Genomic DNA, 21215 nt, shown 5'->3' with positions numbered 1-21215 from the left:
TCAATTGCGTTCGAAAACGTACGCCTGTGATTGTTTCAGTCGGTTTTAACAACTCATAATATACTACGCCGAGCTGGTCCACCAAATACTGAGCACAACCTTGAAACCGTGAATATTCGGTTTGGCCGTCGACGTAGAAGCATGGCCGGGATATCCCCATGATTTTCTGCGCTTGGGATTATCGTAATGAACCCATTTTTCTTCTCCAGTCACATTACGATGCACAAATCCCTTCCGTTCTTGTCAGCTTTTCATAAGCAAACTAACGCTGTTCAACATCTCTGGCTTCAACTCGTACGGAACCTAATTTCCTTGTTTCTGAATAATTCCCGTGACTTTCAGGCGTTTTGAAATGGCTTGTTGCGTCACTCCCAATGATTCTGCCAATTTTTGTTACGTTTGGTACTAGTCTTGATCAAGTGATGCCTCCTATTCTGCATCTTCGAAAACCTTCTCTCTTCCACCGCCATGCTAGTCTTCGACGTCAAAATCACCGTTCTTGAACCTTGAAACCACTTTCGGCACGTTGTTTCACTAATAGCGGCCCCACCATGGGTATTTTAGAGAATTCTATTAGCCTCAGCCGCAGATTTCTTCATATTATATATGAAAAGGACGATTTCATATTACCTATATAAAAATTTTGTGGAATGGAACCCAAAATAAATTTGAAAAACTCCAAAGCTCAGGATAGACTGAATGGATTGGCGCTAATGTTGATTCATAGAGAATTTAATTGCCTCAAAAAAAATCTAAAAGGCTCGATATCATTTTGGGATCGGGATCGGACCATATATTTTCTATGTATATTTTTTATAAATTGATTTTATTTTGTTTTAATCTTTTTTTATCAATGGATCGAGTCTTACTTCAAGCATTGTCAAATACACTCAAGTGCAAAAAAAAACGCAAAAAGTTGATGTTTGGTAGAATTTGAAGTCTCACAGTTTTCTTTTCTTAGCTCAATTGTCAAAATTTTTTCAATGAACTTTGAATAAAATTTTTTGTTTCAACTTGCATATTCAACATTTTGTTAAATGCTGGCTTATTAGTCACTATACAGGGTTGATCAGAAGTTTGTTGTTAAACCCTAATTTTGAAACATCCTGTGGAATAATTTCGTGCTCAAATGTTTTCAAATAACCAATTTTCCTCAAGAAGTTCACTAGTTAATTTTTTGCACCTGAGTGTATTCTCCATAAAGCTTAAAACAATTGTTTTATATTTACTTGCGAAATATCAACTCGGTGGGATATGTTGTCACTGAAATGCTAGAATTTTTTATTCGATATTCTACTTGAATTTTGTATGGTTTTTATGACGCAATCAAGACGAAATTAATAGTAATCTTATTTTCTATCGATAGTGTCATCATTACCATTATTCATCCGGAAGGCTAAGTTTTCTCACAGAATTTTATTGATCCCACACGTAAACACAATCATTTTACAACAGAAGATGCGGCTGTGAGACTGCGAACAGCTGCCAAAAAGAATTTTAATAGTTCAATCTTGAGCTTCCTGTTTTGATGATGGTTTATGGTGTTCCTATTCTCAAAACGATTCAATATGAAGCAATAAAGGTTTTTTGTCTAAACTTTATTGGAAGGGGTTCTTAAGAGGAATGTAACTGGGGAAAATTAATTGAGTAGATGTCCATATTAATTCATCAAGCTGAATATAACACTATTATGGAGAAATAAGTCCACAACAATGCATCTATATAAATCCTGTGGAATAATTTCGTGCTCAAATGTTTTCAAATAACCAATTTTCCTCAAGAAGTTCACTAGTTAATTTTTTGCACCTGAGTGTATTCTCCATAAAGCTTAAAACAATTGTTTTATATTTACTTGCGAAATATCAACTCGGTGGGATATGTTGTCACTGAAATGCTAGAATTTTTTATTCGATATTCTACTTGAATTTTGTATGGTTTTTATGACGCAATCAAGACGAAATTAATAGTAATCTTATTTTCTATCGATAGTGTCATCATTACCATTATTCATCCGGAAGGCTAAGTTTTCTCACAGAATTTTATTGATCCCACACGTAAACACAATCATTTTACAACAGAAGATGCGGCTGTGAGACTGCGAACAGCTGCCAAAAAGAATTTTAATAGTTCAATCTTGAGCTTCCTGTTTTGATGATGGTTTATGGTGTTCCTATTCTCAAAACGATTCAATATGAAGCAATAAAGGTTTTTTGTCTAAACTTTATTGGAAGGGGTTCTTAAGAGGAATGTAACTGGGGAAAATTAATTGAGTAGATGTCCATATTAATTCATCAAGCTGAATATAACACTATTATGGAGAAATAAGTCCACAACAATGCATCTATATAAATCTATAATTGAATTTGATTGTCTATCAGTGCAGTTTTCAAATATAAAGTTTGACATTATTTAATTCTTGAATTACCTCAGTCTTTACTCCATCAAAATTTATTTCAAATCTAAATTGAAATGACAGTTATTTAATTTCCACTTTCTGATTCTATAAATTACAATTGGTAGCTATTGGTAGCTTTAGCTGATTTTCAGTTATTAAAAAGGTGAAATCTGAAGACGGTTCTGTTTAACGTAACAATTGTAAATTATAGTTTAAAAAAGTGAAAGTATAATATCATTTTATTTTCAATTATTTTATTCTTTGTTATTGGTATACAGCTTGCAAAAAAAGTAACTCATTAATTCTTGTACGAGCAAGTTATACGCTATATGCTATATGCAATTTTTGATTACCGTCTTTACGAAAAGGAGGTGTTTTCCCAAATGGTTGCACAAATAAATACTTTCGTACTATAATTTTAAAGTCTTTACCAATCACTGCATCATCATAAAATTGAATTATTTATATTGGATTGGTACTGATATGGATCTCCTCAATATGAATTTGGTGTATTTTCTAAATCTCTACTTGAAAATAATTTCCTCTCTCAGGTGGGTTCAGAGAAAAATATATAAAATTTATTTTTTTTTTCAATCAAACAGCAAACCCTATCTGCCTAACTACCTAACTAATTACCTATCTATTGAAATGAAATTTATCACAAAATGGAAAAAAATTGAAAATACTTCTTTTAAATTCTGTCCAGCTCTGTATTTTCTCCTTTGAAAACTTTCCAATTTCAAATTCCCTTTTCAATTCCAATTCCAAAACTCTTTCGATATCTTCATATATTTTCTTCTCAAACTCCTTACTTTCTTCAATTCTATCAATATCAAATTCAAATTCTTAAAAAAAATAAATTTTATATAATTTTCTCTGAATCTACCCTAGAGAGGATATTATTTTCAAGTAGACATATAAAATTTTTTGGATCTATTTTGGGAAATATACCAAATTCATATTGAGGAGATCCATAACAATTGGCGCCCAACGTGGGGCACCAATTGATATGGATCTCCTTAATATGAATTTCGAATATTTTCTAAAATAGATCCAAAAAATTTATATATTTACTTGAAAATAATTCCCTCTCTCAGGTTTGTTGTTCGTTTAAAAAAAAAATTCATATATTTTTCTCTGAAGCCACCTGAGAGAGGGAATTATTTTCAAGTTACGATATAAATGTTTTGGATCTATTTTGGAAAATATTCCAAATTCATATTGAGGAGATCCATATCAATACCTACTCTAAGGCTCTGACCTCAGTGCTGTGGCTTGATATAATATGAATTTCGACACCAACATCCAGAGTTGAAAGCGCTTAATTGAATTAGGGTATGTTAAACGTAATGAATTTATAATACTGTTTTATACCCTTCTAGACCACCCTTTTGAAAGATTTCACATGCTCCAATTTTTATCGGAAACGCACCATAAGTTCCTAACAATAGAATAAAAATTTGTCCATTTCTCCATAAGAAAAATCAAGTTTTTACCCGATAAGATCTCCTTCGTCCCAATTGAATCGAACCTAAAAACCGATAAAGCACCTTTCTATTTACCCTATACCACCGGAAATGTGTCACAATCGGCCCTAGACAGACCCTTGAATGCGCTACATTATGGCATAAATGGAGCAACACTTTTACCTAGGTTCACATGTTTTCAAAGACCACTCGACGGCAGGTTTTAATGAGGGTAAAGTGGCTGTCGGGACATTTTTTATTTCACACCCTTAGCAAGGTTCTCAAGGAAATGTGTGTTGTGTTTTTTTTTTGCATCGGTAGCGGAAGTAGATGCGGACATTGCGTGAAATTTGAATAGATTGGATCGACCAGAAATACTTACCTATTCGGTTTAACTAGTTTTATTGCAGGTATATCTACTTGAAATAATTTTTGAGTTGGAAATAGACCCTGTCTAAATAAAGTACCAAGGGCTTATCCTGATGAACAATTTTCTTTCATCAATATTCGCAATTTCCAATGAAGAAGGTCATTACCGGAAATAATGAAAAACAAAAAAATATCTCAGGATATTCCTTGGTACTTTATATAAACAGAATGAACTGAACAAATTATGTTCAATACGGTCCAATCAAAAAAAAGTTTGAGTTCTCGTACATCCATTCATTGTCTCATACTCCCACCTATAGTTTTCATTATTTCAGTCGATTTTATTTATAAAAAGGGGTGGGTTAATTAAGCAAATTCTGTATCTAAAATAAAAACTTCAAGAGGTATCGAGGAAGAACTTAAAAAGGAAAAATCGTAATTCCTAACTGGGAGAGTAGTCTGTGACTTTCGGAAAACACAGAAAGAAAATAAAACTCGAATACTCGATAACTACATTTGAAATTTGTATTTATCCAGAGGAAAAGCGGCAAAATAATGTGCGGTATATTGCCATAACGATTGAATGATCAATAGGGATAGATATTAGAATAATTCGTCGAAAAGAATTACCTACTTTACGAGTCTTTTCATAAATTTCCACAAAATTAGAAAGATATTTTTGTAGGATTTTTTACGAATATTTGTAAAATACACCAGTGCTTTGTGGGGATATCATAGGTATCTTTAATTCTTTTTCGGAAAAGAAAAGTTATCAAGATTATAACTTTTTTTTTTCTCAAATTAAAAATAGATATTTATATACTACATTATATTGTTGTTCATTTTGAATAAACTTCTTTATTATTATCAAAGAAAAGGAGAACTCAATCGATGATTTGCAAGAATAATTATCTCTAATTTTGTTTTGAACTGAGAACTGAGCAGTCACGTGGTGATGTTCCCTCTTAAAATAACACACAAAATCTTAACTCGTTCGGATCTATTGTCACCGAAATAACACTTTTTTTGATATTCTGCTTGAATTTTCTATAGTTCCGACAACGCTTTCTATACAGGAAGCTTAAAATTAAAATATCAACATTCAAAATGTCACCTACATCGGTTTCGTGAAAGATTAAATGTTCTTTAAGTTTTTTAACTAAAATCTTATTTGGATTTGTTGACACGATTAACATAAAATTTCACATGAGAAATAGTTATTCCACTTCTAAATGGAACATTTCATCCTTATGGAATATGTTACGAAATCCTTGTCGGATTTTGTCCATTAAGAGGGAATACCAATTACCAACAAGTGACTGCTCATAGTTCAAAACGAAATTATAGATTTTTCCTTTTTCATCCTCCACCAATTTTTATGGGGTTTTACATAATTTCTTTTAATCTTCATTGTAAAATGACAATATTTTTAATTTCCGAAGGAAAAGAAATATTTGGTCGCTTTTCGTCTCGCTTTTCGTTTTTTCCAAAATAATTGATATTACGCTCATTTACAAAGAACTGATATATTTTTAAAATATCCGTGAAAAAAACTTACAAACAATCATTACAAAAGAGGTGAAACTATAATTTTATGAAAAAAATAATCGACCACGTAGAGTGCTGCTCTTATAGCTTCGTAAAGATAAAGGAGATAAAGTGAATGTACAACTTCATGCACCGTACAAAGATTGGTCATCGCAGGATCGCCAGAGGGGAAATGAATGAGTACCTAATGTTTGACTGATACGCGGAAAGCCACGTGGCGGTAATCCCTCTTAACGAAATTAGTCGCAGCATTCGAGATATGAATCGATACAAATTATTTCAAGTTTATAGCTTTTTGGTTCGAAAGTTATTGAGCTTACAGGTGAATATAATTAAATTGGACCACTGATTCCTTATCGTTTGAGACCATTTTTGGCTCAATATTTTGAAAATGTAGACATTGTGACAAAATGATTCCAGATCTCTTTTGGAAAAGTACCTACAGAGCTATACATTTATGAAATTCGGTGTTCAAACTATACAAATTTTATATATTATCAATAATTTTTTTTCCTCAACTTCAGGGAATATCTCAATTCACCAAAAAAGTTGGATTAAATATTATCCCCTAGAGTTTGAACCCGGGTTGGATATTTGTTACGACCTAAGTTCAAATTATACAATTTCAATCCTGTTAGTTCTTGCAAATTGAGCTAGTCATAATTACCTATCATTGTTTTCAATTCTATAAGTTGCATAATTATCATCGAATAACTCTAAATTTGATTAATCTTTGTACAGGGTGGGCAAATAAGCGAGGTAAGCGGCTATATCTCAGGATCCACTCATCGTAGAGACTTGCGGTAAAAATTTTCATCACTATAGTGTACAAGAAAACACACTGGAAATTGTTTTGAAGTTCATACCTCTACCGCCAGAGGGCGTAATAGCTACCGTCGAGTAGAAAAATGAATTTTACTTGAAAATGTTTCATATGGAGTTGAAGAAAAAATATCATCACTGTAATCCTTGGAAAATTCTCTATCTTTTTGAATTGTCACGAAACTATTTCCAGTGTGTTTTCTTGTACACTTTAGTGGTAAAAATTTTTACCGGAAGTCTCTACGATGAGTGGATCCTGAGATACCTACAGTCGCTTACCTCGCTTATTTGCCCACCCTGTACATTTGAATTTCATAGATCAATATAGTAATGAGAGTTTTCGTCTATTTTTCTTCATATTCCGATTGCAAAATATATAATTGTTAGTTCAGTTGTTTTTGAAATGTTATTGTTAAACTATTATAGAGATTACCAAAAAAATATTTATTATTCGAAAATTTCAATAAAGGAAGCATTCACTTCTGTGAGGATAGTTAATTTATATTCAATTGATAATTTTTTCATTTATATCAAGATACTTTGCAATGAAAGAGAATAATAAACGACAATCCTTATTTTCCCATATTTATCTAGTTGATCACTCTCAATTATAATTCTGGTATAAATATTTAATTCTGAATGATTCCAGTTATTTCTCACAGTAGGTACTATGAATTCAGCAATTACCAATTAAAGCAATCGCAAAAATGTGTCCCCAAAGAATGGGAAACGTCAAGTCTTGCGCATTCGCCATTTTGCAACATAAACATTAAAACTGCAAATCCCGATACAATAAAATAACAGATAAAAAAGGTACCAAAGAAATACTGTTAGAATTTCCTCGGGCTTAAGGAAATCGATATCTCGAAATTATTGCTGATAATGGTTAACTGAAATAATATGTTTTGCTGAAATTTTCAATCAACTCATGCTTAAAATTCTAATGATCCAATGAATAATTTGTATTCAATGAAACAGGTTGATTGGTGAATTTGTATTCAAAGATTAAGTGTGGAAAACTCCACACTTTCTCATTAGAAGTATTTTAAGGAAGAAATTGTATTAATTTTAATTATTTTTTATGGATTCAAATTGAATTCAGGTTTCAAATTCTTATTCTTAGTTTCGACTTCATAAAACGCTCTAAAATTTCTTCAAAAGATTATTAAGAAGAACAATATGGGATCATAGGGATGAACTATAATTTTCAATTCGAATGCGCCCACACACAACACTATGTATAACAAAAAACGAATAGATGTTGCAGATATTCTTGATGCAGAGATATTTAAGATAAGTGAATTAGACAAAAAATATCGTGTGGAATTCGTTGAAATTAAAGAAAAACTCAAGACATTCTTTAAGGAATCCAGATTTTCGGAAACAATAGAATATGCCACCCTTCAAATTTTTCCGCCCCTCCAGAGCGGGCCCTGTAGTACCAGGTTCTCCTGATGAGTTTTAACTTCATAAAACACCAGAAAATTTTGATTTTTTTTCATAGGATGATTGAGTAAAACAATCGGATGATGCGGAGGAAAAATTATTTTAAATTCGAATGGTCCCATGGTCAGTTGATTTGATAAAGAAAAATCTGTGAAATAAAAAAAATATTCAATTCATTCTTTTAGGAATTCAGATTTCTAGAAAAAAGTAGAAAATGCCTCCAATATTTGCTGCCTCGGCAAAATTCCGGTTTGGAATTCGGAAGACAAAGACCAATATTTTTACAGTACTTATTAGTAAAGTTATTCAAAAAGGTAGAGGAGTACCTATACATGTATCACTTTTGAAGATGACTATGTTAACGAATAAAGTCGAATTTTTAAGAAATAAGGTTTTTTCACTGGTTATGCCCGGGCTTATTGAGTGAAGAGCCAAATGTTATAGGTACCTACCTACAGGCCCTACAGCATTTCGAAGAATAGTGATAACGTGTTGTATTATATCGAAGAAATGAAAAAGATGGAAATATCTGCCGTGAAATATTATAGAAATTGACAAAAAGTAGAAAAAAGTGTAAAACAGTGATACCTAAACAGAGCCGCCGCCTGGACTCAAAGTCAGCTGATGAAAAGAAACACTTTTTAACACAGAAATTATTTTCTTAGTGGATAGGCCACCCTTTGTAGTACAATGAAAAAATTGACATTCACTTATTCGATTTCAATAAAATTTTCATTGAAATCGAATAGATGAATCAGGCAAAGAAAGGCGGCGAAATTTTATTTTGCCGGGGCGCCAAAAGTCTAGCGGCGGCTCTGTATCTAAAGTAAAACAGTGATAGTGATATTAGTTTTAGAAAATTGTGGAAACATGGAGATCTTGTAAGTCGTTTGGAATAAAACGCACATGGGACATAAACCTAGAAAAGATATATCATACCTATACCCTATACCTAATTAGAGTTGAAAGTAGAAAATTTGTTGCTTGGGTACATTTATTGATTCAAAACTGAAATGAACATTTGCTAAAGGTATAAATAAGTATTACTTTCATGTTTTGTTTAGATGAGTTCTCCGATTTATCTAGTGATTTTGGATCGAAAAAAAATTAGAATTACGTAACGTGCAATTTACTGATACAGGTAATATTCACTTAATTCCATGTCATTTTCCTTTCATCCACATCCTTCAATTAGGTAACGTAAACTCACTCATCGCCTATTATAAAAAAAATATTCACCACAGCCATCAAGACGACACCGAACCCAGCCCTCGCAAACCCAGGATCAATATATCCTTCGACATTATCCCTCAGAAACAACACATCAAGACAGATTTGACAAATTAGCACTCCTTAGCACGTAGGGTCCTTCGCTCTAGCCAGGCTTTTAACTTCCATATAATTTACATCAATGGAATATTCGCCTCAGCAAACCTAAAAAAAGCAATAAAATAAGATAATGCAATAATCATCCCAATTCTATTGGGCATTCTGCGTGGCGGGCCTGGCGTCATTGGTGCTCGCGATCCCTGCCAGTTCGTACTCCTTACGAGAGAGGGGAGATGTATTCTCGCCCCTCTACCCACTGCGGGTTCAGTCTCGATCGTACACAGTCGTAAGGAACACTACTCGGATAGGATTTCGAGGCTATCCGCATGTTATTTTTATTACTCCGTTTTTTTGTCCCGAACCACAGAGTGCAGTGAAAGTGAGCTTGACAACGTCAGTGATGGTCGATGTTAAGTAGAGACCTCGACCATAGAAAACAGTGACAATTGTGCGACCCGATCGATTAGCATGATTTGAGAGACATTGTTGACACTCTTAATTTTTTTTTTTGTGTTGTAATCGGAAGCAGTGATCGCGGTTCTGTACCTTGCGGGTACTACCATGGTGACTTTAATGCCTTGCAATTATCTGAATGCTCAGACGTCCAGGTGCAGTATGATCGACAAAATGTGCGAACCAAAGGTATGTTTTAAGCCTAGTATAGCGGATGTTTGATTGGTACACGGTCACGTTTTGTATTATTCCAGGAATTTTGTGCGACTGGATAATAGTTCCGATACACAGTTCAATTTGTCATGTGTCTAATTAACAAGATTGCTTCTTCTACTGTATCAATATATTCATATCTCTCTAAGTTAGTGTAATACCTTCCTTTTATGTTTGGAATATGAAATAGATTGGGAATAACATCACCTCACATCAATTGAATTAAAATTAATTGAATGAAAACATGATCCTGAAATAAGAATATCTCTTATGTTGTGCCAGTTCTTTTTTAAGGATAGGTTTTTTATGTATTAAGTTCCTCCTTTTTGAAACCAATAGGTATTTCTATCATTCTTTCACGATAATACATAATTATACCAACGAATGCTTTTCGGCTTTGAGCCTCCTACTTTGACATTTCACTTAGTTCAATCAGGATCAAATTCGTGAAAGATATTGGACAAAAATTATATCATGTGAACTGTAACTAATTATGGGTACCTACTTAATTTTACCTAATTGAATGAGAAAAACTACTCCTACACTTTACAAGGTTGGGATTTTGTATGATCGATGTGAAAGTAATACAATATTGTGTCAACAACCCTTATTACATTCTTATCAATAAAAACTACGTCCTAGATCTTGAATACAATGCTTTGATTGAGTTATTCTAAATTATGATTGATGTAATAATAATTCAGTTTCTAATATACAATGTTGTTCATTCAATTGAATGTTTTTAATTTTTTAAATATTCTAATGAAGTAGGTACCTATCTTTCAACACTGTTATGGTCACAGTGCAGGTTTCCTGTCACTTTTGCCAAAAAGGTTTGCGGGTCTGCATAATTCGAAAATGACAGTTTGTAAACACTTGTCAAACTATGAAGTATTATTTTTATTTATAAATTATTTATTTTTTGAAAAAAGGTGAGCCATATCTAATTTTAACCAATTTCTGACTTTGTCTTATGTATATTAAAGTCGATGATTTAAGATAGACCGTATGCAATTGTAATTTTTTTAATTAATAACAATTATGAAGACGCCCCAACATTCACAGAATTCATAATTGATTTATTCATTATGTACCTACTTATAGCAGACCTGTAGAAACTAAAATTACTTTCTTCATTAAAGTAGGTATACTTAATTCGAATTCTGATCTTGCTTTGTTTATGAAAGTCTCAAGAAAACAAAGAAAATTTTCAACAAATAAATACAGCCATGAATATTTCTATTCCATTTTGTGCAATTTTAGGCCATTGACATTGATAATGGAGAAAAATACATTCGAATATCGGCGTATAAAAATTCATAACATAGGCACCTACAATAATTTAATCACTGAATTCTGATACAATCATTATCATGAAGATCTGCATTCAATAATGAAAGGAGAAAAACTGCAAAACAGAAAAAAGTTTCACATTCAGTAAATACACAAGAATAACATGTAGGTAACGAATTTATCATCATATTATCACATATATTTTATTCTGGTTCGTAATAGTTATTTATGTATTTTATTTGTGACAAGAAAATATTCGAAATATCAGAAAAGGCTTCGTTTTTATAACTTTCTTTCTAACAGAACGGCTGCGCCAAAACTGCAGACATTTTATATGTAATCTGCATGAGGTTCTAAACTATGTTGGTTCATCATATTATAATTTTTAAGAGAAACGAAACAAAATTGATGAAAAACATTTGTTTAACTAGTTTTGACAGTATAGTATTTTGTTCCGATAAAATATGTAATAATAATAAAGTTTATTTCTGTGCATAGCTTACAGGCATAAACATTTATTTATATAATAGTTATATTCTACAATTCTAATTGGAATTTCGTATTCATAAATTCAGGTTGTAATATTAAATTAATACCTAATATTAATATCGAATGGAAGACAAATAGAAGATATACGTAGCATATCTTGTTAATTTTATCTTCATTGTAAGCGAAAAATTCCAATAGCAGTAGGAGTAGAACATCTGAATGCCATGTGTATTTCTAATGTGTTCGAACATTCCTTACATATCTCAAAGTTATCTCACCTATACAGGGTGATTATGTATCATCTTTATGTAGGTATCTGTTTAAATAAATTATTATTATAATTATCCATTAGTTTAAAAAAAGATATAAAATATCACATATGCATGTATATTCTTAAAGCGATTTGATTGAATTTTGATGAAGTTATTTGAATTAATAAGGCGCTAATTTAACTCGAACTAAATTGAAGTTATAGGTCCAGTGCCGTCTTGGTGGGCACCACATCAACAATTTTGAGAAAAAGGTACAATCAATGACAAATCGATTGCATCAGTATAATGTGTTTTATCAGAAGATGAACATTTTGCCCATTTACTGGTCGAATTGGTTGCTTTTTATTTCATCTTGTCCATGAATAGTTTTTTAGAATCAGTTGAAGTGAATTTTATTTATTTTTTTCGAAAACGAAGTTTGACATGAAGAAAATACACAAAATTAGAAAGTTGAATTTTAAGTTTCTCAATCTGAAAAACTACAAGAAGTCAGTTGTTGGCTGTGGTACCCACTGAGACACCACTGGACCTAATAGCTCCAATATAGTTAGAGCTAAATAAGTGCCTTATTATTTGAACTAACTTCACCAAATTTCAACCAAATCGGTTCGAGAACATTTATGATATTTTATAAAAACCGTTTTTTTTTACAACAACGCCCTATAGTTCAGAAACGAAGTAAGTCATACGTTTCGTACCATAGTTAGGAACACGAACAACCCTGTATATTATAAATTACAATTCTCAAACAAATCATAAATTAGAAGAAGCCTTATCAGCTGATGTGTGATGACCACAATTTCAAACCATTTTCTCGTTTCAGGTTAAAAGGGCAAGAACCGATGTCGTCTCAGATTCTTCAGATAGGGATAGGTGAGCTTATCGAAATATTATAATCTATGCTGTGTCTTTGTGGTAACAAAATTAATGGCCCGTTTGAGAACATCATTCATTTTGTCTCCGCGCGAGGTTCTCTAATACTCTCGTAGAAGGTCCAAGGTGAACACTTTAAGGTTTTTAAGATCGAGCAGACTCGTAAAATGGAAATTTCAAGATGTCTATGCCACCAAAACCTATCGAAGGAGTAACTGGACAAGATTTGTAAAATTGACTTTACGTCTATGAACATATACTTCATCTTGGACAGTTATAAATAGGTAGATATAATGAAAAATAGAGATTTGTGATCGATTGTTCAAAATCAGAATTTGCCGAGGAATTTGCAGAATCGGGCAGAAAAATAACGAATCCATTCGAAATGATTTTCAAAAGTACATTATTAGAATAACTTTGAGTTAGATAATAGTGAATATAGTCAATGCTTTAGTTTATTTTTAAATGAGGATTGCTTGATGATTTTATTCACTTTTATTCGATCTTGATGAAACATAACTCAAACGTTCCTTAATAAGCTTTGTCTATCATTAAAAATCTTTGAAAAATTCCTTCAATAGTTTCAGATATTGGCGTGACAAAAATTTGAAAAAACATTTATTTTTGTTTCGCTTTACCATCCAAAATATTTTTTGGTGAATCAATTGAATATAGATAAATAGTCAGTGGCCTAGTTGTTGAGGCAGATTAATATAAATGAAAAAAATTGTTCAAATATACACTCAAAATATACTAAAAATAAGGTGAAGTACATATGTTATTAGAAAACAATTTTTTATTGAAATAACTAAATAAAAAACAAAATCTCGATATTCGATTCAACTATTATGTCAAGCTTTTACATCTACAATATATTGTCGTCGATATCTTACGTTTGAAACTTTTTAAAGTATTAGTAGACTGTCGACTGAATTCATTTATATTCAACTATATTTTGAAACTTGAATATCTATTTGAATCAAGAACGGGAATCATAAAAAATAACTCACTTTCCTTGCACATTTCATGCACATTAGTTATTAGGTCCATTTTCAAAATTTTACCTAATATTTATATTTACGAATGCAGATAAATTTGCATCAAATTCGAATTGGAAATCAAAAATTATTCATGCATTTTTATTGTGCGGTTTATATATATGTTAATTACCTATTATGAATGCATTTATTCTTTATGCCGATTAGAAACCGTTGAAGTCGTTCTATAGTACTAAATTATAATATGTACCTACATTTCCTTGAAAATTTCACATGTTGACGTTATTCAAAATCCAATGAAAAACAGTGAAAAGTTTTCGCAGAATATCCCAATTTATTTGAAAAATTTAACAGATTGTAAATATATGATTTACCAATTGATACTATCAATAAACTCTACTTACTTTGCTCAGAATCATTTCCCAATTTGTGAGTTTCTTTGGTAGATATAGTTTTTGAGCAATTGATTATTTTATATATTTTATTAGTGCAATATAGATATATCCTCGGATATAATAATAACTGATTTTCGTACCAATTACTTAATGTTTACCAAAAAAGCTCTAATATGGTCGATTTGCCCTCTATCTTTGAATCCCAACAAACACACAACTAAATCTTCCTGGCCGTCAATCCTAGCTTGGCCACAGTTTCCGCCGGCTCATCGCGTTTCGACCACGACCGTTTTCGCTTGACGTTGTCGTAAGTAATCCATTTTTCATCACCAGTCACCAACCGGTCGATTTTCTTACGAGTCAGCAGCGATTCACACATGAAAATTCGGTCCATGAGGTTTTTTTTGCGTTAACTAGTGTGATACCCATACATCGAGCTTTTTCTTGAGACCAGCCTTATGCAAATGGTTCCAAACGGTTTTTTGTGCAATCTTCAGCTCTTGGGCAATCGAAACAGTGCTTACATGACGGTCGGACTCGACAGTGTTCATGGTTTTATCGACATTTCCGACAATTGCATCTTTGACATCGAAACTACCGGACCGGAATGGACAAAATCAAAATTGTGCGTGATTGGCTGTCACAATATGAGGACCATAAGCACTATTTACATTTTAATCCGCCTGGCTTTTTCAAGGAAAAACTGTAAAATATAGCGTCAACTAATCACAAAGCTATCAGGAAGTTTTTGTAGTACAAAGTCTAGTGGAAACCGATCTTATACAAGCGAGATACAGATAACTAAAGCCATAATCTCTCACATTATCACCCCCTTCGTTAATGGATTTCTTTTTACAACATCCATATTCTTAAACTCTAATATGAGTGACATAGTGACTTTTGTATTGTATATCTTGGCAGTTGGTGTGACTGTTACGAAAGTTGACAGATTACGGAATTTCAATTCGAATCGTACTTTTCGAATTTTGAAATAATTTATATTTACGCATTAAATTCGTGAATTATGTTTGACGAAATCGATTTAACACCAACAGAATTAATAGAAATTGCGAATAATGTGGCAAGTCATTTCACTAAATCCAAATTACATTATATTAACAATTGATCTGTATTGAATTTTGATAGAATTGGAAGTCTGTGTAGACAACCACAAAACGAAAAATATAACTGAAAACAATGCTGTAATGAGTTCATTACAGCACTGTTTTTTGGAACTGTAATGAACTCATTACGATACTGAAATAGAGAATAGTTATTTATAATTCAAGTGCAGAAGGCATTGATATTCTTCCACGAGTTCAAAATTCAAAAACGAGCCACGAAGTGGCGAGTTTTGGAATGAACGAGTGGTAGAATGAGCCTTCTGTACGAGTATTATACATTATTTTCTCTAATTCATTGCATTTTTATTGAAATTAATGAAATATTTCCATAAATATCATTTAGTGATTTTTGCATTGAAAAATGTTGGTTGGCAGAACTGATTTCTTTAAGGCAAATTGATGAATTGACAGATAAAGTCGTGGCGGAAAGTTCGGAGTACCAACATATAATAATGAAATATAACCATGAAAACTGTGCGTTTCTGATATATTCTCGCACGATTTTGTTCTACAAGATGTGGAAGAATGAACGGAATAACCACAGAATTAGAGAATAGTTATTTATAATACGAGTGCAGAAGGCATTGATATTCTTCCACGAGTTCAAAATTCAAAAAAGAGCCACGAAGTGGCTCGTTTTTTAATGAACGAGTGGTAGAATGAGCCTTCTGTACGAGTATTATACATTATTTTCTCTAATTCATTGCATTTTTATTGAAATTTATGAAATATTTCCATAAATATCATTTAGTGATATTTGCATTGAAAAATGTTGGTTGGCAGAACTGATATCTTTAAGGCAAATTGATGAATTGACAGATAAAGCCGTGGCGGAAAGTTCGGAGTACCAACATATAATAATAAAATATAACCATGAAAACTATGCGTTTCTGATATATTCTCGCACGATTTTGTTCTACAAGATGTGGAAGAATGAACGGAATAACCACAGAATTAGAGAAAATCGATTTTCGTTCATTTCTACATCTCGAGGCAATAGACAGGAAGTGAAAAATCGGGCAAATATCGTATGACAAAGCATATGTACCTACACCAACATGATCCCCTTTTCCAACGAAGAACTCCTGAATAAGAAACGTCGTAGGCCAGCCTCGATATACATACGTTCATATTATTGAAAAAAAGAACAAACGTGTATACCTATATGCGCGAGCGATCGAACCCGCAATCCGGCCTCGACGGACCAACCGGGTTTATGGCCGGATCGCGCCCTCATGTCATCCGATAAAACTCTTGTTAACCGCCACTTTGACAGAATAATGTTCTTGTAACAGTTTCGAATGGATGCACTCTGGTTGCGATCACCACCACCGCCGGGCCGCGGGTTGAAAAATAACAAATGTTAGGCGAGCGATTGTTCGATCGTCGTTCGCCATTGTTCTCGGCCCGATCGGCGTGGGCGTCGCTCTCGGGCTCCATGTGAGTCCCGCGCGCGATTTTATGGCGTTTGTTGATGTACACACACATAACCATATTGACCTTTTTACCCGGTTTGGTTCGGATGGCGGACGCCGCCGCAGCGACTGCTCATTCATCTTTTCCGTGCAGCCTACTTGTACAACATCGGGCCAACGTGAAATCCAATCGGTTATCCGGTGATTTTCGATAGATTGATGGAATTGTGTCGCGTTTTATTGACGCTGTTCGTTGTGGGCTCTAGCCGCATACCTACCACGCGTGACTGAGGTATACGAGGTGGGTTCGGGAAATAATAATAATATTTATTGGTCCAATAGACATCCCTAATAGACAAGTCAGTAACAGAAATTATCCTCTGAAAAAAACTCAATATAAAAATCATTTCTTATCAACTAGATATTCTTCCATGCCGTAATAGCTTTTATAAGAAAGAACACTTCTTACGATTCTTTTGAATTTATTCTTATTCATTGATCTTATACAATAGGGCAAATGATTGAACAGTTTTATTCCTTTGTATGATGGTGAGTAGGGATTCACGGCTTGGCTTGATTTTCAAGATACTTGGATTGAGCTTGACTTGATTTCAAGTCAAGTAGTAGTTTTTCAATCTCAAGTCAAGCCAAGTATTTATTTATCAAATACTTGAATCATATCAAGCTACTTGATTTTTAGCAGTTTTATTGTGTAGGTTGTGTCACATCAATAAAAAAATGATGAGATGAGAAGGAATCTTGCAGAAAACTCTTTTATTTACTAGACTTATTGTATAAAAGAACCAAAAATATCAACTTTTCTGAAGCAGAAACATAAATTAAAACACTATAAATTATAACAAAATAAAAAATAAAGTTTCTTAATATCGAGAAACCTCCAAGCTTTGTTTGATTTCATAATTTTCCATCCAGGATCTAAGACACAGGAGGCATCTTATAGATTTGTCGTCTAACCTATTGCGGGTTTTTGTAACTGTAAGAGCAGCTCTGGAAAATTGTCTTTCAACAGGAGCTGAAGATGCTGGCGTTGATAAAAAAATCTTGGCCATTTTGGCCAAGTTTGGAAAGATATTTCTGAACCTACCAAAATCTACCGATAGATTTCACAGAAATGTGGGAAAACTACTAATAAAGTCACACTGGCGAATGCTTCAGTCGCTGGGCGCTCGAGGAATCCCCTTATTCAATCTAAGCGCGCAAGAGATTGCAGAAATAAATGCCGTGCGATGAATGCATATCAAGTAGCTTGATATGTATGTATATTTTCACGAGCTTGATTATCAGTCAAGTAGTTGGTTAAAATGTCGAGCTATTGGGCTTGATGAATCCCTAATTCTGCCATACCTGGTAGAACAAAATTGTGCGAGAATATCTCAGTTCCACATAAATTTCATGATTATACAAGGTGCTCCTAAGTTGTAGGTACAAACAAAAATGACAGATCGGTTATCAGGTGATTTACGATAGATTGATAGAATTGTGTCGCTTTTTATTGTCGCTGTTCGTTCATGCTATCTATACTAGCGGCATACCTACCACGCGTGACGGAGGTGTAGGTACTTGTTTGGTTCGGGAAATAGATGGTTGTTTCTGTTTTGTATTTTCCATTATTGTTTTCCTAATTCTATGGCAAATCTGTTCATTCTGCCATACCTTGTAGATCAAAATCGTGCGGGAATAGCTCAGTTTCACACATAATTCATGGTTATTCAAGGTCTGCCTGATGAATTGTAGTTACAAACTCGGATCATCTTAAGAATAGTTATTTATAACACAAGTGCAGAAGGCATTGATATTCTTCCACGAGTTCAAAATTCAAAAACGAGCCACGAAGTGGCGAGTTTTGGAATGAACGAGTGGTAGAATGAGCCTTCTGTACGAGTATTATACATTATTTTCTCTAATTCATTGCATTTTCATTGAAATTAATGAAATATTTCCATAAATATATTTTAGTGATTTTTGCATTGAAAAATGTTGGTTGGCAGAACTGATTTCTTTAAGGCAAATTGATGAATTGACAGATAAAGCCGTGGCGGAAAGTTCGGAGTACCAACATAGAATAATAAAATATAACCATGAAAACTGTGCGTTTCTGATATATTCTCGCACGATTTTGTTCTACAAGATGTGGAAGAATGAACGGAATAACCACAGAGTTAGAGAAAAAAAATTCCCACATGGGGCCGCAAACGCTTTGTTTTCAAGATAGGAACAGGGTGTTAAAGTTTTTCAAAGTTTTCATCTCATAGCCTTCTCTCCACAGGATATTTAACTTAAATTTGGCCTAGATATCCCAATTTGAAGTTTTCATCATGTGATATTCTTTTTTGAATTCAAATCAATTCTAATGACATTTTTTCTGAAATAGTGCCCCATCTTTCCTTCAGTGCTTTTTTTTAGTGGATCACTGGTAGGTATTTCAAAAAAATATGATATGAAAATGAACTCTGGTCCAGTATACTACACATTTCAAACAATTCTCTAGTAATCCTCAGAAAAATCCAAATTTTTATAAAGATCCAGTCAGTAAATTATCATGAATGAATTGATTATAAGTTTTAAGTACTTAGTTACCCAATCTGTACCGAAGATTAATAGAGATTCGATAAACTGTTATAATCATCGCAAAAAAATGTATCTCGAAAACAAGGCTTTTGCGAAGCCATGTTTGTGGGACTCTTTTTTCTTAAAATTATCCAAGAAATCTCTTATTTCCTTTTCCCAAAATTGAGGGCACAGAAGAAATTAAGGGGTTCCTTGGTTAATTTCAAGAAAAGAAGTTCTATAAACACAAACCCACAAACTCTTTATTTTCGAAACTCAGGGTGTTCCTTACTAGCTCTACTTTTATTGTGATGATAATACGAATTTATTGAATATTAACGAATCGTTGCTAAAGATTGGGAAAATAAAAACCAAAACAAATTATTAATTTATTCATCACAACTTACTAACTAGATTCTAATGATAATTTGTATTTCGAGAGAATTGTTTGGAATTTCTTTCTCAAAAAGTTCAGTACTAAATCAAAGATTCTTTTCAAGCAACCAGTGGTCCACCAGAACAAAGTTCTAGAAGAAAAAAACAGACACTGATCCAAAAGAGAGCAATTGAAATTGTGATGTAAACTCTGAATTGGAATTTGTTTGCTAAATTTCAGTTGAATATCTTGAAAAGTATAGATTCTATGGGAAAAAGCGTGAAAAAAAAATCAAATTTAACAATCTCTTGAAAACAAAGCATTTGCGTATCCATGTTTAGAGTATTTTTTTCTCTTTGAAATATCCTGAGAATCTTTCATTTTCAATTAAGAAATTCAATTTATAAGAATTATAATAAGAATTTATAAGATTCTGTATAAAACAATAATAGGTATCTAGTTTATTGCGTCGTCGGAAACATAGAAACTTCAAAATCAAGCCGAATAGCAGAAAAATTTATAAATTTTTCAGTTAAACCTAATATTCAAATTTTGTGTCAAGATTTAGGTAAAATAAGACTTTCAAGCTAGATGCATAATTTCATGTGTCACCAGAAGGACTATAGAAAATTCATGAAATTCGAAAAAAAAATTATCAATATTTGGTTCTTGTATTCAATGATTGCAGAATAGATTACTTGCAGTTACAGTTGATTTCCAAATCGGTTTCTGTGGCATTCGCATCAAACTTAGCTATTCTTACTTATACTTATTGGCCATTTTATATACTTACCGGTACCAACGGAAGGAAAGAAAAAAGTATCTCCAATCACTCGTTAGCGTCATCTGAATTATCTCCAACAAAATCCATTATTTCAACTGATTACTCAGTGCCAATTCCTTGGGATAGATTTTTGTAGGCTTTTCTTTCGAAAGATATTTTGTTTACGGAAGAACGTGATGTAAGCTTGTGTTTGGTAACATTTAAACTATGTTGATACGTATTCTGTAAGATTTGCCACGTTCAATATTTATTTTATGTCACACCAGTTTGTTATTTTTATTTTATCGTTTAGTCACCAATATTATTATTGAAAACATCGCTCCCTTGGATAAAAGCCTTTTTTTCTGAACAATCCCCTGACTCCTGAGCGTGAAGTTATGATTTCTCTCAGCAGTTTTAATAATAATAATAATTTATTCGCACATAATAATTTCCCATCAAAAAATTTCATTTCAATTTTTAAACTACCTATTCATTTTGTCTTTAACAATTGTAAAAACACGCTTTTTATCGTATTTGTCTCTGGTACATTTATCAAAAGAATTGACTTTTTATCTTGCTTCTACACGAGTAACTAGCATATTCTC

At 32.7% G+C, this 21215-nt stretch overlaps 1 protein-coding gene across 3 annotated transcripts in view; it reads left to right on the top strand.

The window, feature by feature from the left end:
• Nucleotides 1–21215, top strand: part of LOC123680646 (eyes absent homolog 2) — a 177185-nt gene that overhangs the window by 113173 nt on the left and 42797 nt on the right. Inside the window, exons 1-2 of one of the 3 annotated variants that reach the window (XM_045618655.1) lie at nucleotides 9640–10017; nucleotides 12919–12968. In XM_045618655.1, coding sequence (XP_045474611.1) covers nucleotides 9937–10017; nucleotides 12919–12968 — 131 coding nt within the window. In that variant the 5' untranslated portion in view covers nucleotides 9640–9936. Of the gene's footprint in view, nucleotides 1–9639; nucleotides 10018–12918; nucleotides 12969–21215 lie in introns of those variants that run through there. The other 2 variants (XM_045618646.1, XM_045618663.1) reach the window with 2 other exon arrangements.

The sequence above is a fragment of the Harmonia axyridis genome, chromosome 1 (assembly GCF_914767665.1).
Source record: "Harmonia axyridis chromosome 1, icHarAxyr1.1, whole genome shotgun sequence".
Classification (NCBI taxonomy): Eukaryota; Metazoa; Arthropoda; class Insecta; order Coleoptera; family Coccinellidae; genus Harmonia; species Harmonia axyridis.
This window is presented reverse-complemented; position numbering and strand designations above follow the sequence as displayed.